This window comes from Phaethon lepturus, unplaced genomic scaffold (genome assembly GCF_000687285.1).
Source record: "Phaethon lepturus isolate BGI_N335 unplaced genomic scaffold, ASM68728v1 scaffold44746, whole genome shotgun sequence".
NCBI classification, from domain to species: domain Eukaryota; kingdom Metazoa; phylum Chordata; class Aves; order Phaethontiformes; family Phaethontidae; genus Phaethon; species Phaethon lepturus.
The window spans coordinates 10608-23885 of NW_010546448.1; the positions used below are offsets into that span (position 1 = coordinate 10608).

Below are 13278 nucleotides of genomic sequence, written 5' to 3' on the forward strand. Positions count from 1 at the left end.
TTGCCATACAGCCTTTGTGTGTATAGGATGGGACGCGAGAGGGGGTTGCACTATGTGGTCCCTTTTGAACCTTGGAAGCAGAAGCTGTAGTATTCCTATCTTTTGTAGGCTGTGGGAAGCTTGTCTGCATTGCCTGTACCATCTGTCTGCCTCCTGCCTTTTCCTTGAAGCCCTGCATACAAGTGAATTTTAGGTTCCTGGGACTTTCTACAGTGATGAGGAAGCCATGTGTTCCCTGATGTGCCATCTGTCCTGGTAGTATGCATTTTGAGAGAGGAGATGTCAGGCTTCTACCTTCCTATAGAGCATGAGATGTTGGAGACGCTTACACGCAATACGAAGTTTCTTTGCTGGCTGCTGCATATTTGTGCCGTTATCCTTGATAATTGAATCAGGCAGACACATTTGTCCTGGACCATCCTTGTTGGCTGGAAAGGTCCCCATCAGAGACATGCTGTGTCAAACTGCCTCTGTCATCGGGTGGTAAAGAAAGTAATTAAATGGTTATTCCAGGGGAAAAAAGGACTTAAAAGTGCGTGCTATGATTTAGGTGACAGCTCGCTCACTGCTGGGAGGACTCATGCTTGATGGCCACTGCACATTGTTAGTTCTATGTGTTTTCTTTGATTTAAAGCTTCATGCTAGTAATCTAATTAACATTGAATTGGATTTCCAGTACAATAGCTTGTTTGGTTCAATAAGAATATATTTGTACTAAAGGTTAATGAAAAGAATTCTGCTTTCATCAAATTCATCAAAGGTAGTTCTACAATCAAGGCTTACTAATGGAAAAAGAGATTAAATATTCATGTCTATAAATTTCTTATGTCATTTCTGGTTTTCCTTAATCTCTGTCTCCCCGGATTGGATTCCAAAAGTGTCTGAAAGCTCCAGTGAAGTACCAGTTTGGATATTAATTGGAGATTTATCCTGTTTAAGTAAAAAGACTTCCACAGACGTGTGCTTAATGTATCTTGTGCAGGTTTCTATTATAGGTGGAGTGAATAGTGATGAGGTCTTATCCGTGAAAGCAATACTAGGAGGCAATCTCAAGGAGCAGCATTATGTTTCTTAAAGCACTTTTTAAGACATGCAAATATTGTTTTATCTTCTGTTCTGACAGCTTTATTTGTGGTATTGAAATAGCTTTGAATGAACCAAAAGTGCAGCAAAGTTTGCATCAGAAAGGTATTAGCCGGACATGAAGATAAAACCTGAATAATGGGCATCAAAAGTGCTTATTCAAGATTCAAGACCTTTTTATAACATAGTGTCCAGGTATATGTGCTACAAGTATACCTGAGTGCTTTGAGTAAATACTGGATTGTGGTTTCTGTGCTCTCTTACCCAGTAGCTCTCAAGGAAGTTCTGGATACCCTTTGAGTCTTGGCTTTGCTGTTTCTTTATGTATGAGCAGAAAGAAGGTCTGTTTGGGAATGCTTTGCAGCTGCATATTTATGTCATTGCTGATGTAGAAGGGGAAATACACGGTGACAAGAGATACAAGTTACTTTGAAAGTATTGCACATTCCCATGAATGCTTTCCTTGGAAAGGAAGAAACAAAGAAAAATGTTCTTGTAAAATGCTCAAAACTGAGTGTCTTGCTTCAATCTAAGAAGTGCTTATATACACATGTGTGTATATAAGCATATATATATGTGTATTATATATACATGTATATATACTGCACCCAACAAGTAGGACAATGCTGGGCAGTGTCTGCATTTAGAGGATGCATGTGGAGAAAGAAGATTCGGCTCCTGTCTGGATCTTTGCATCGTGTTTCATTGCAACTTGTGCTGTCAGTACATTTTGGTCTCTTCTAGTACCAGATGTTTATATCGGACTCATTGGCGAGGACTGATGAGAAAGGAAGCAAGTTATTTGTATGCTGTGTGAGCCAAGAGAAGAGAAATGGAGGTCTCGAGAATGAGCATTTCATTCTAAGAAGATAAGAATAAGTAATTGACCAAGTCCAAGGGGAAAACTTTGACTTGATAGTAGTTACCATCTCTGGTCTCCAGACAGTTCAGAGGCCTTGCAAAGGTTGAGAAAGTCATCACATCGAGGGGATAAGCAACTGGGTGGCAGTCACAAACTGAACTGTGGTGTTGGGTTTTTCTTGTTATAGCCAGCATGACCAAAGAAACCAGGATGTGATTGTGTAGCCCAGCGTCCACCAGCATGAGGTCACGGGCAGATTCGTTATTTGTGAATTCTACCAATTAAGTAATTGGTATTTCTTCTTTTTCCCTTTGGCTTTTCAGGCATACTTCCGACAGGGTGTGGCCCTTCAGTATCTTGGACGTCATGCAGATGCACTGGCAGCATTTGCGTCAGGACTGGCTCAAGATCCCAAGAGTCTTCAGCTTCTGGTTGGCATGGTCGAGGCCGCCATGAAATCTCCCATGCGAGGTAAGCACCAGGAGATTTTTCTCAAGGATGGTGATTTGCTGCTGAGGTACTCGGAGACAGTAGTTTCTGAGTGATTCTGCCAGCATCTGAGGGGGAGAGAATCTGGAGGCCTGAAGGGAAAGATTGCAGGATTTTACATCTGTACTGAGTAGCAGGTGCCGAGAAGTGAGCCCAAAGTAGGAGGAGGAACAAAAAATTATTCCTCCAATTCAGTGGGACAGCAAGGTGGTGATACCAAGCTCGGGAGGCACTGGTGATGAATCAGACCGGGGTTGTCCAGCAGTGCCAATGAAGTCCTTGCTCATTTGTCTTTTGTCTTTTGTGTGTGCTGCTGTGCCCCTGGCTTTATTATTACTTGGAACAACTTCCCACAATGCTCTGGTACTTGGCCATTGGGAACAAGGAGTCTTAAATACTCTGGGCCAGCATTTGCTGAGAAGAGCACATCAGCAGCTTTTCCATGTTACTAATGTCTCTCAAAATGCAGCGTTCCAGAAGGCAGAAAGACTGCTCTGCTAATTCACTTATATTCAGGAAGACTGTTGGAATCACATGGACCTTGAAGCTGTTTTAGCTGTACAATGTTTTGCCTCTCTCTCACAGTGTCCCCATTTCCAGGATTTTTCTCTCTAGACGAAGAAGGTAGTCTCCTCTTTGCTCTGTTTCTCTGTAGTTTGGTTTCTCTTGCAAGCTTTGTGTTGCAATGTCCTAATGGTACTTCCCAGGAGGGAACATGGCAATGCTCATCCTCAGCAGATGCTGCTGGGCCCCCAGGGCTTAGGGGCCAAGAATCATTGCAGGGAAAAAACGTCCCCTTTGGTGTTTCCTTTTTTACAGTGTTTTTTCCCCATCCTCTAAAATGAATTCATCTGGAAGCTTCTGTCCTACATAGCAGTTACCTTGTGAAGCTAATTTCATTTGATACCCAAAGGTACTGCGGCTCCTGCTTAGAATGCAGGTGATGTGGTATTTCTGTGTAAGCATTCCCAAATTTGGCTGGATGATCTCGCTGTCGTATTGCGTTGCAGCTGTGTACTTTACACTGCTGCTCCTTGCTGTGCTTCTCAGCGTTGCTGCTTTCTAGTTGTTACCCTCCCACTGACTGGTTTGGCAGACTTCAGATTAGCCTTGCTTATAAAGTACTAGTTTTACTTTGCGAGTATGCATATACTGTACTGTTGTCATGAATATCCAGGATCTTGGTCCCACTGTCCTAGGCACTCTGCAAGCACTTAGGTAGTTGTTAATGTGTTGTTCTGGTCCCCTTTTTAAGAGCTTGCTGCCTAGGAGAGACATAGAAGATCTCTCTGGGTATTGTCTGTGGTGTAAAGCCTGTCCCTTGTAACTTGATTCCACGGGAAAATAGATTGTTTGAAGCTATGGATAGACTGATGTGAGTGATATCTTCCAGGATACTTGCAGACTCAGAGGAAGAAGAGGAGCAACCAGAAAGGCAAAAAGGCTCTAAGTGTCAGTGGTGTGCTAAAGATTATTAAATGCAGACACTGAGGGTTTCAGGTAGCATGGGTCTGCAGTACCTAGAGATGAAGGTGAAACTCCCCAATAACTGAATCACTGTTGCTGCATCTTTCACGTGGTTGTGGCTATATTTCTTCCCTTACCATTTGCTGTTGTACAAAAGCGGTAATGAACTCCATGTCTGCCCTTCTGTTACAATGCTGGTTCTCCCTTTCCTACTGGACTTTAGGGTTAACAGGAGCACTTCTCTTGGGTTTTCCTTTTGCTTCCTTTTTTCTTGTCTGTACCCCTCTCTCTCCCTATGTTTGCCTGGATTACCTGGCTAGGATCATGAGTAAGCTCCTTAAGACAGGAACTGAATTTCTACCTGCTCTTGCAGTGATAAGCATGGTAAGTGGTGGCATGTTACAGCAAGTATTTCTATCCTCTTTAAGTCTGCATTTAATCCTGGGGTCTAATTGGATGTCGGTAACTGGCATCACGTTCATACTGTTTGTTTTTTCAGGGAAGTGTTAAAATCCTCTTTCGCCGTTGTTTATACACTTGGTGATTGTAGAGAAGCAGAAATTATGAAAATGGGGAGCAAGTGGTTTTCTGAGATTGCTGTGATAGTGTCAGTTCAGTTGAGAGCATCTAATCAAGAAATGCCACTTGGTCAGCAAATTCTGGAGTCCTGTTATATTGATATCCTTATTGAAACATGCAGCCAAGATGTTTTATCATCTGAATGATGGAAGCAATTAGACCAATTATAAGTAGTCTGGCAGGTCCAGTGCTGTCATTCTGCAGGAGTATCCTCTCCTGCAGAAGAAAGAGCGGCTTTCTGCAGTTTTTGTCACCTCTCTCAGTGCACATTGTGTGCTGTGGTATCTGGACAGGCACAGATATTGCAGACATTCAGCTGGAAGTTTGTGCTGACAGAGCAGAAACTGTAGTGCCCTTATACACTGCTGGTGGATCATTTCCAGTTTCCTACAAAACTCTACAGGTGTTTTCTGTATTCCTTCTGCTATTTGGCCAGTTTTCAGAGCTCAGTGTAAGACTGCTCTGCATGCTTGTGCTGTCTTCCTGAAGTGCTTTCTGCAAGGAAAACGTCAGCTTGCTAGTTGATCTCTCTTGATGTACTAGATGTTAGATGATGTATTTGAGCCCTGAGTTCCTGTAATAAATCTTGGTTTAATTTGGGCAGTCTGGCCCTTAACTTGCATGTCATTTGGTTACCAGAAAATGAAGATGAGTTGTGAAGGTGATTTCTAGATGCAAGTAACTTGGTTTGTTGAGTAACTCTGCCTTCGGTTTTGTATTTCAGAGTCCCTGGAGCCCACCTATCAACAACTGCAGAAGATGAAGCTGGACAAGAGCCCCTTTGTTGTGGTGTCTGTGATTGGCCAGGAACTTCTGACTGCAGGCCACCATGGGGCCTCTGTGGTGGTGCTAGAGGCTGCCCTGAAGATTGGTACTTGCAGCCTAAAGCTGCGGGGATCAGTGTTCTCCGCACTGAGCAGTGCATACTGGTCCCTTGGAAATACGGAGAAAAGCACTGGATACATGCAGCAGGACTTGGACGTAGCCAAGACTTTAGGTAAAGAGTTCCCATTTCACTCACTTGAGTGCTGGATTGGTACAGATGGAACAAATTAATAGCTGTGTTAATGGTCAGCATCTCTTCACAATACTCAGGCTTCTGTGGGATTTCACAAGCTGCTAAATCAAACCTGAAATTTCTGAAATGTGCAGACTACAGGCTTGTGCACCCCTTTTATCTAAGTGTGTGAGGGGGCAGATGATCAATGAATGTGCCAAGGTTTTACAGGGTCCTCTAATTTTCTGGTGTTGTGTATGTGGGAACTGGTCTTACTCCCTGTGTAGACTTGGGCTCAAAACCTTAGATGGGCCTTAAATGAAGCAATCTGTTTTTTCAAGGATTAGATGGAAAAAGGTACTCAGTCAGAGCTTCTGAGGCAGTTGTCAGGGAAGAAACAAATCAGGAGTGAGACAACAGATGAACAAGAGAGTTTAAAAAAATAAACAAATTGGAAAATCCCTCTCGTATCCTGCATAACACTGAGACCTTTCAAAGTTTCATGGTGCTGTAGGAGGCGAGACAGTATGTCAGACAGAAAGGCATAACCTTGCAGAGGTAGAGAAGATAGTGACTGAGGGCTCTAGCTAGGAAACTTCACTGGAAGTAGAGGGACTACTGTCTTGAAGACAAATAGTCGATGTGCTTTGTGTCTGAGCTGAGCTGTGCTGCAGAATTGCTTTTAGGAGAAAACTGGCATGCTCTTTGCTTGTTTCAAGCCTGGGCCATAGATTTACTTTCACAAACAAATTGCTAATGTCAAGCAAAGAATAAACATGGAAGAAGGGGAAATTGCCAAGTGTTAGGCCAAAGAAGAAATTAAAACCATTCTAAAAATAGGATTGATGGCTATTGGAGAAGTTTCTGAAGGCTAGAAAACAGGAGAATGTTTTGGCTGTGTATTAAGTATAAGGATGAGTTTGTCCTGATGCTGGTCCTCACACTGGAGCATCACTTGTACAGTGTGTTCCAGTTTTTCTGCTGGATGCTTCCATCAACACCTTTGTTACCTAACCTTTGTTTTGTTTGCATGTCACTCAGGTGACCAGACGGGAGAATGCCGATCTCATGGAAATCTGGGCTCCGCATTCTTCTCCAAAGGAAATTACCGGGAGGCCCTTACTAACCACAGACATCAGCTGGTGCTCGCCATGAAACTCAAGGACAGAGAGGTAGGAAGCTTATTAAATAGACCAAATTGGGAGTCATCACTACGTGGTTTTCTAGAGAGATATGAACATGTCAAGAAGCCTTGTCTCTCTGCCCTGTTATTCTGAGAATTTGGAAGCTACATGATTTCTCTTCCCAGCCCTTCACTTGCCTTTTGTAACGGAAATTGTTTGTACCAGTAGATACAGTATGTGATTGTGAGTGCCAGATGCTTGGTTTGTCCTTTTGCCTCCCCCTGCCTCTAGCCTCCATGTGGCTCTGAGCAGGTCATTCTGCCTCTTTCTCTCCCTTCCCATCCATTTTGCCCACAGTGCATAGGCTTTGGGGTCTGAGGGTAGAAGTACCTGCTGAGTAGGTGTCAATACCACATATCTGCAGTTGAACCCTGCTTGTCATCAGCTCTTGTTTTCCCTGTGATACAGGTGCTACTGATTCGAACAATAATATTAGGGTGCATCCTATATGCACGCTAGCTCTAGCTCCCTGTCCCGGATGTTCACATGAAATACACTTTGTTTAAAAAGTAGTGAAGAAAAAGAATCCATGCAAACCTGAAAATACAGTGTTGTGTAAAGTGTAAGGGTTGCTTGGACTGGATCTGATCTGCCTTGACCATTTACCATTCAGCTCTTGAGGTGTTCCACTGGGCTCCCTGCCAGGCCAGGGAAGTGTGCTACATGGACTGAAGAGTCTGTCCCAAGAAATTTCTAACAGAAGTTCACTGTAAGGACAGAATCATAATTTTAGTGCAAGTTACAGATACAAAAGCTGTTTCTCCCCTCCCCGTGGATTCCCCTCTGCTGTGAATGGGAAAATGGAGGGCTTGTGGGTTGCATGGCAGGTGAAGGGAGTGGCTAGAGGCAGCAGGGCAGGTATGAATTTATGTAAACGCAAGTATTTTTGGGGAGATACAAAATCTGAGGAAGATCAGTTTCCCACTGATAAGTCCTTGAAAAGATCCATTTGAATTAGCTAAATGCTTTACTAAAGTGTTATTTTTAAATTAAATACCAAGTAAGCTTTGGAGAGATGCATCTTTTAGTAGGTTGTGGAAGGATGGTGACTGGGGGAGGGATGTGCTAGGCATATGATGACTTTACCAGCTGGAAAACCTCCTGATTCACTCCCGATTTCCTTGTTTTTGTTCATGCAGAGCAGAAAAGCTGTTAGTCATCATTGTTTTTATAGTTTACTTGATTAGGGGTCCCTGTTCCTGCTAAGAGTCTAATCTGCATGGCTGCTCCTCCTCTGTGGTGTTTCTCTAAGCAGCGGATACCCCCATTGTGGGAAGGGGGCTGAAGGAAATAGCAGGAAACTCTCTCTGTGCCGGCATGTGGCACGAGCGCAGCAGCCTGTGTGCCCCAGACCCCCGGGCTGGCCCGGGAAAGCAAGTGCTGGTGCATTTCACTGACTTCAGGCCGCTGATCTAAACAGATCCCAATGGTCGATCTGGGAGGAATCCAGGGAATGAAGGCTAATCGTGATAGTTCTTAGTTTATGACACATCTGGGCACATAATTAACAGTTATTGACAACAAATGACTACTTGGTTTAGCAAGAAAGCTGAGCTTCTTGGATTTCCTGGAGGATGTAACCACAGGAAATTAATTTGGCGCTTTCTGATGACATCATCTTGACCACAGAGCTTCCTCTGAACAAAGAGCTGTTTTTCTTGGCCTCTTTTGCAGACATTTTTATAATGCAAATGTTATAAAGTTGCAGTAGTGCTGATGCGAATTCCACCAGAAGGGAATTTGGTGTGCGACTGTAATGAGGTAATTGTTTTACCTCCAACTGTACAGAGAATTGGCTTAGAAGGTAAAAAGTGCTCCTTTGTATGGAAGACTGCTACCCTCAGAGGAAGCACTGGCTTTGAGGCTGCTGAGGCAGATGTTTGTACCAGGAGCTTCTGCTGGATTGTGTCGCCCATAAACCTAGGAGGAAGTTGCAGAGGGTCTGGCTGTAACATTCGGATTTGTCCCCTGCCATGCAAGCCTGGAGAAGGGAAACTTTGTCAGTTGAATGTAAGCTGCTCAGATGGACTGAAGATTTTGAAAGCTTTTTTTGTCCCAGGCACAGAGTCTGTGCAGCTTCTGTTACAAGCACTGTATCATACCGAGCACAGTCCGTAAGTCCAGATAGGCCATCCGCTCTTTGCAGTCACAATGTGGGGAAACGGTCAGGCTGTTTTCTGATACTTGTGCCCAGAGAAAGAATACCCTGGGGTATTCAACATACATGTGTTTTTGGTCTATGCAGATGAGTAAGAACGACTGGGTCTTAGCAAGATGCTTTAATGGCACCATGAAGTAGCCACCTCCAGTGTCATTTCAATGCTTTCCATCACAGTTAACTGATGAGTTGGATTTTTTTTTTTTTGACTGGCTGCAGTGGCTGACCAAGAAATTCAGATGAGCTAATTCTGTGAGATTGTTTCTGAAAGAATTAGCAGACCTAAAAGTATAAGTTGATTCAGAAAACTAGAAATCATGAGGGACTTGGACTTTCCGTGCATCTTTTGGTTCCTGTGGAGCTTTGCAGATTGTCACTGTGGTCAGTAGAATATGATCCTAAAAAAGCATGACAACAGAAAGGACGTGCAGTAGAAGAGGGGAAGGTAGGCAGGACCATCTACAAGGATAGTTACCTCTTTTCTGATGGAGGTGAGTGCAGTTCAGCTCTGAGATTGTTTAGAGGCAGTTAAAGAGGAGACAGCAGTGCAGCTTGGTATTCTGTTGTTTCTCTGTGAAGATGAAGCAGAGCAGATTTCAGCGTGGGCTGTATTGGCCTGCTGCAGACCCTGGGAATGTACTCAAGTTGAGAATCCTGATTAAGTCTATGCTGCTGCTCTTCTTACAATGATGTCTCCTGTACTGTCTGAAGTGAAGCAGGTGTGGATATACCTATCCATGCTTCAGCCATGCCACTGGTGGCAGTGTGGGCATCGCTGAACTGTGTCTTTATGGCCCCTAGGTAGATAGCACAAAGTTTGACCACACTCTCCTGAGTGGGATGCTGTGCAAGCTCATTTGAACACAGAGCGACCACAAAGACTGGTGGCTGGTGGGACCGTAGCGCTCTGCACATGTGCACATTAGGGAGCTCGTCTTTGGGCAGCTCCATTAGCCCTAGCTCTGACTAAGACCCACTTAATTCATGCATAGAGGTGGAAATAAAACTCCCTTAGGCTGGTGGGGCCCCTAGGTACAGGCTTGTCTTTTCCTTTCTTGTTCAGAGCCAGCTGCAGGCTGTTAACCGCACACGTCGTGAAATAATGGCATGCTGTCTGGTGTGGGGGTTAGTGCTTCTGAACAGGGATCAGAGGATCTGCTTTCTAAGCTAACCTGGCTACAGTGGAGTAAAATGTTGACTTGCTGCTTGATGATGCATGGATAAAGAGGTATAGCCCTGTCCTACGCCAGCAGTAGCCTCATGTTCTTGTGATGTATTCTGTACTTTCTGCTACTAAAATCTCAGTGCACGTTGTCTGTTTGTTAATGTGCTGAGGAAAATATGTACTGGTAGCTTGGGCTGCTGCTCTTTTTCCAGTTTTTACATAGTTCCCGTGAAAGGTCTGGGAGTTTTAAGAGAGGTTCCCTGAACAAGCAGCCAAGGTACTTGTGAAGTGCAGAAGAGTGACAGATTGTGTTAAGAGGGAAGACTGGGATTACATTATTTTAGCTCATTGTCTTTTGCCCATCATAGAAGCTGGCTCTGATGAGCATCAGAAGCTTGCAGTCTGTGAGTTTTTCCTCAGAGAGGACTAAGGCCTGCAGTTATGGTAGTACAGGATTTCTGATAGAGTTATTTTTCTGCCAGCCAACGGAGTTACAATAGAGAGGTCATCTCTGCCAAGTCAAGAAACACTCGGGATTAGATATACAGGACAGGGCTCGCCTGTGACAGTGTGGCTAAGTACTGGTGACTGAAGGTATCCCCACTCAAAATGGGGAATAAATCAAACTGATGCTCTGTAGAGAGAGATGGTGGGGCAGAAGATCAGATTCAGTAATTATTAAAAATCTGGATAGAAGATCAACTCTAATGAATTCCTGTGTCTTCGTATAAAAGACTTTGTATGTATGAGTAGGATGGAGCAGGGTTGCAAGGCAAGGTTTCACTTAAAGGATCAAGTTAACCTTTACTATAACTCGCTGAGTTGAACTTGACACTGAACTTGATATCTGTGTCCTGTAATCACCTCCCAGGAAAAATAAGTGGTGAATTTAATCTCCTAGACTACCTGTTACTGATCAGTGCAAGATACTATTACATCTTAGGAGTAGTACTACAAGATCATTCATCTTTCAAGAACCTAAGGATGCCAGAGAAGCCATGCCCTTCAAGTCATAAGTTGCAAAAGTTACAAGTTCCTTTTACAGATTCCTTGGCCTGGTTCCTTAATGGTAGGCTTCAAAGTGTGACGGCTAAATACTCGCTCTGACCCTGTCTTTGCTGTAAGAAACCGACCAGGTGATATTGAGGATAGAGTCAGGTGTTGGCTCTCATGCAGAGTTTTGGCTCATACAGGTATGTCTGCACCACTGCACAAGGCAGAAGAAAGACCAGGGGTTCACTTCACTACCTCAAGGCAAAAGCAGTTTCTCACTTGCCTCTGTTGGGGTAGTGCATGTTAGTTGTCTTGCAGTACAAATCCATTAATTTTTAATAACTGAGGTGCAGACTGTTGTGTCTGTACTATGTTTTTGAAGTAATGACTTTTGTTTTTAACACCAGGTAACCTGATCTTCTGAAAGCCATCAGGTAACCCTTGTAGCCTGTCTTGATGCCACATCACGAGCTGTGATTTAGACAAGGGTAACACAACCGATGAGCTATGCTGGGGTCAGAGGAAAGACTGGAGTCAAAAAGTAAATGTGAAAGCTTTCAATGCCTGTCATGCTAGTCTCCTGTGTCCCTATTCCCCTTCATCTCCAGCTGCTCCACAGGTGAGCAGAACTGCCTTGTGTTATGAATTCTGTAAGGCCAGAGTGCCAAGGTAGAGCTAACAGTGGGTGACTCTCAGGATGGGTTGGAGTGGCCCTTTTTTATGACGATTGGGAAGGACCTGTGTACCTTCCAAAGCATTTTGTTTGGAAAAGTACTACTTGAGGGAGTGTTTTGAAGCTGAGGACTGACAAGCAGGAAAGGAAAGCTGTGGAGCCCCTCCTCGGGTTCAGTGTCCAAACCCTCACACAGGCTATGCTTGAATCCAGTCTTGCAGAGGCCACCGATACCGCAGGGACCCCGCAATGTAATAGCTCCCCTCTCTCCTGGGCTGCCAGACGCCTTCTATTACAGCCCCCGCATTCAAAAATAGCAGGGCAGTAAGGCAAAATCATAAACTAACCATAATAAAATTAATGCTTGTGTGAAAGTGCATTGCCAGAGCTGAGTTTTTGGGAAGGATGATGTTGCCAGAAAGCCACTGGGTGCTGGCAGCTCCTCTGTGTTGGCTGGCTGGCACGTTTTGAGCTGAACTGAGTCTTCTGTTAAAGATGCAGCATCCTGCTTCGCTAGGTGGGAATTAACAGAAGGCATTAGGTGAGGAAGAGGATTGTTTGCGCCCCTGAACTCTCGCTGGGGCTGGGATGAAGATGCAGCTGCATGACTCGAGTCTGTTTCCTGCTGCCCCTTTTCTCAGGGAGCATGACCGTGGGAAGGGCGGTGGGGCCTGGAGGAGAGCAGAGGATGGACTGATGGACTTTGTCAGTGCCAGCTTGCCCCTGTGTTGACTCAAGATGTCCAACAGCTTGCAGCAATCATTCTCAGCCTAGTTTTGAAGGGATTTCCCCCCATCTCCCCTCCAGAAGCAGCTCTTTGTGGAAGGACTAGATGCAGAACTGGCTAGGTCTCAATGCCCACTTGTGACTTACTGTTTGTTTCTATGGCCAGTGGCCGCTGCACTTGGATTATCTCCGCGAGCATATGTGGCTCTGAGAATCATCTGCAGCAGATGGGTATGCTCAATAACAAGACTGATGAACTAGATTTTACTGTCTCAAGATGTCTTTTTAAAAGAATTGCAAGTGTAAGACAGAGTTCACGTTTCCAGCTTTAGCAGATTTTTTTTCAGAAAGGTTGACTATTTGCATGAAAAGGTGATGATGAAGATGATGGATTGGGTTTGGGTGGCAAGGTTTTGGTAGCTGGGAGGCTGCAGGAGTGGCTTCTGTGAGAAGCTGCTAGAAGCTTCCCCTGAGTCCAACAGAGCCAATGCCAGCCGGCTCCAAGGTGGACCCAGCGCTGGCCCAGGCCAAGCCAATCGGTGACAGTGGTGAGCACCTCAGGGGTAACAGATTTCAGGAGGGAAAAAACAGCATGCAGCAATTGCAGCTGGAGAGAGTGAGAATATGTGAGACAAACAACTCTGCAGACACCAAAGTCAGAGCAGAAGGAGGGGCAGGAGGGGCTCCAGGCGCCGGAGCAGAGGGTCCCCGGCAGCCCCTGGGGAAGCCCCCGGGGAGGCCAGCTGTGCCCCTGCGGCCATGGAGCTCCACAGGGGAGCAGATCTGCACCCGCACCCGGGGAGGGCCCCACACCGGAGCAGGGGGATGCCCGAAGGAGGCCGTGACCCCGTGGGAGGCCCACGGTGGAGCCGGCTCCTGGCAGGGCCTGGGGGCCTGTGGAG

General features: G+C 45.1%; 1 protein-coding gene across 1 annotated transcript in view; it reads left to right on the forward strand.

Moving 5' to 3' along the window:
* Nucleotides 1-2268: 2268 nt before the first annotated feature.
* Nucleotides 2269-13278, forward strand: part of LOC104622493 (tetratricopeptide repeat protein 28) — a gene marked incomplete at its 5' end in the record, with an annotated part of 44533 nt that continues 33523 nt past the window's right edge. The window contains 3 exons of the mRNA XM_010289300.1: nt 2269-2416; nt 5205-5477; nt 6519-6649. Of these exons, the coding sequence (XP_010287602.1) occupies nt 2269-2416; nt 5205-5477; nt 6519-6649 (552 nt within the window). The remainder of the gene's footprint in view (nt 2417-5204; nt 5478-6518; nt 6650-13278) is intronic.